At 39.1% G+C, this 1534-nt stretch overlaps 1 protein-coding gene across 1 annotated transcript in view; it reads left to right on the forward strand.

Moving 5' to 3' along the window:
• LOC107660109 (28S ribosomal protein S9, mitochondrial-like) overlaps positions 1 to 1534 on the forward strand; it is a 22028-nt gene extending 20494 nt beyond the window's left edge. The window contains exon 11 of the mRNA XM_016449336.1: positions 1264 to 1534. Coding sequence (XP_016304822.1) covers positions 1264 to 1313 — 50 coding nt within the window. The 3' untranslated portion in view covers positions 1314 to 1534. The remainder of the gene's footprint in view (positions 1 to 1263) is intronic.

The following is a 1534-nucleotide window of genomic DNA, read 5'->3' on the forward strand; positions in this document are numbered from 1 at the left end:
TAGTAAAACTCCCTCACATGGCTCCGGGGGGTGAACAAAGGCCTCCTGTAGCGAATCGATGTGTTTTTGTAAGAAAAATATCCATATTCAAAACATTGTAATCACTTTAATGTAGCTTGCACCAACAGTTGTACATGGAAGCAGGTCCGGGCTGATGACGTATGAGTTCAGCGCTGCGCATGCGCCGGTGTTACCTTTTGAATATGAATATTTTTCTTACAAAAACGCATCGATTCGCTACAGAAGGCCTTTGTTCACCCCCCCGGAGCCGTGTGAGGCACTTTTTATTATGGATGGATGCGCTTTCATTTCACTTCTTTGGACTGATGCACTGCAACACTTGCTGAGTGGCATTAAACAGCTTGGAAGATCAAAGTCAATATAACTCCGACTGGATTCGTCTGAAAGAAGAAAGTCATATACACCTAGGATGACTTGAGGTTGAGTAATTCATGGGCTAATTTTCATTTTTGGGTGAACTAACCCTTTAAGCATTTATAATGGAGAAAGATTCTGATGAAATGCTGCTCAGCGCCACTTATATTGGATGCATTCCTGCCCCCTTTTTGCATGCTCGAGCTTCAGTATTTGAGGAGAAAGGTGCTTCCCTAAAGCGTCTGCTTACGCTGTCTGCAACGTCGAGAGACCCTCTCGAAAGGGAACCATTAATTGTGTAAAATTTGCACTTTAGATATTGACATGAATAATGTATTGTTATTATTTTATGAAATAGTTAAAAGAATATTCCGGGTTATTTAATGTGTACTTAATGTTGAATACCACAGAAAATCATTTTGAACACTATAAAATGAAATTCACCATCCTACTGCAGTGGCTGTGACCTCATAAGAAGAAAAAAAAAGTTGATAAAGTGTAGAAATTGGCAGATATTGGGCAGAACGCATGTTATTATTTCAGTAATTAATAGTAATTTTAGTAATTAATAATTAATTTTGGAATTGTTTGTTCATTCAAAAAAATGTATGATTTGGGTTTACACCAATTTACCCAAATTGCTCCTTCAAATTAATGTTACTTTTTTCTTTATTTACCACCAATAGTGAGTGTTTATTTGCCCCTATTTTTCTTGGTAATATGTGAGTTTAACAACATTGGCAGGCATATTAGACTGCACTTCAATGCACAGATCCAATATTGTGATGTTTGATTCTTTTTTAATTTATTTGGCTTTTCTGTGGTAGAACAGCATGTCACAGATGCTGTTCATCTGTCATCATCTGTTTTCTCTGATTACCCAAACAGCTGGCCTGCTGACCGCTGACCCCAGGATCAGGGAGAGGAAGAAACCATGACAGGAGGGAGCGTGGAAGAAGTACACTCGGAAAAAGCGCTGAACAGGAAATGATCAATACAGCACAGGAACCCTGAGAGAGGACACAACTTCTCTCTCTCACTGGATTATTGGAATATTCCGCAGACAACCATACCCAGTAACCGTCCCTACTGCATCACACCAGCTTGCATCAGTTAAAATTCACACAATTCAGACTCTATTGGTTGATGGCATTGGAAA

The sequence above is a fragment of the Sinocyclocheilus anshuiensis genome, unplaced genomic scaffold, assembly GCF_001515605.1.
Source record: "Sinocyclocheilus anshuiensis isolate Anshui unplaced genomic scaffold, SAMN03320099.WGS_v1.1 scaffold55, whole genome shotgun sequence".
Lineage (NCBI taxonomy): Eukaryota > Metazoa > Chordata > Actinopteri > Cypriniformes > Cyprinidae > Sinocyclocheilus > Sinocyclocheilus anshuiensis.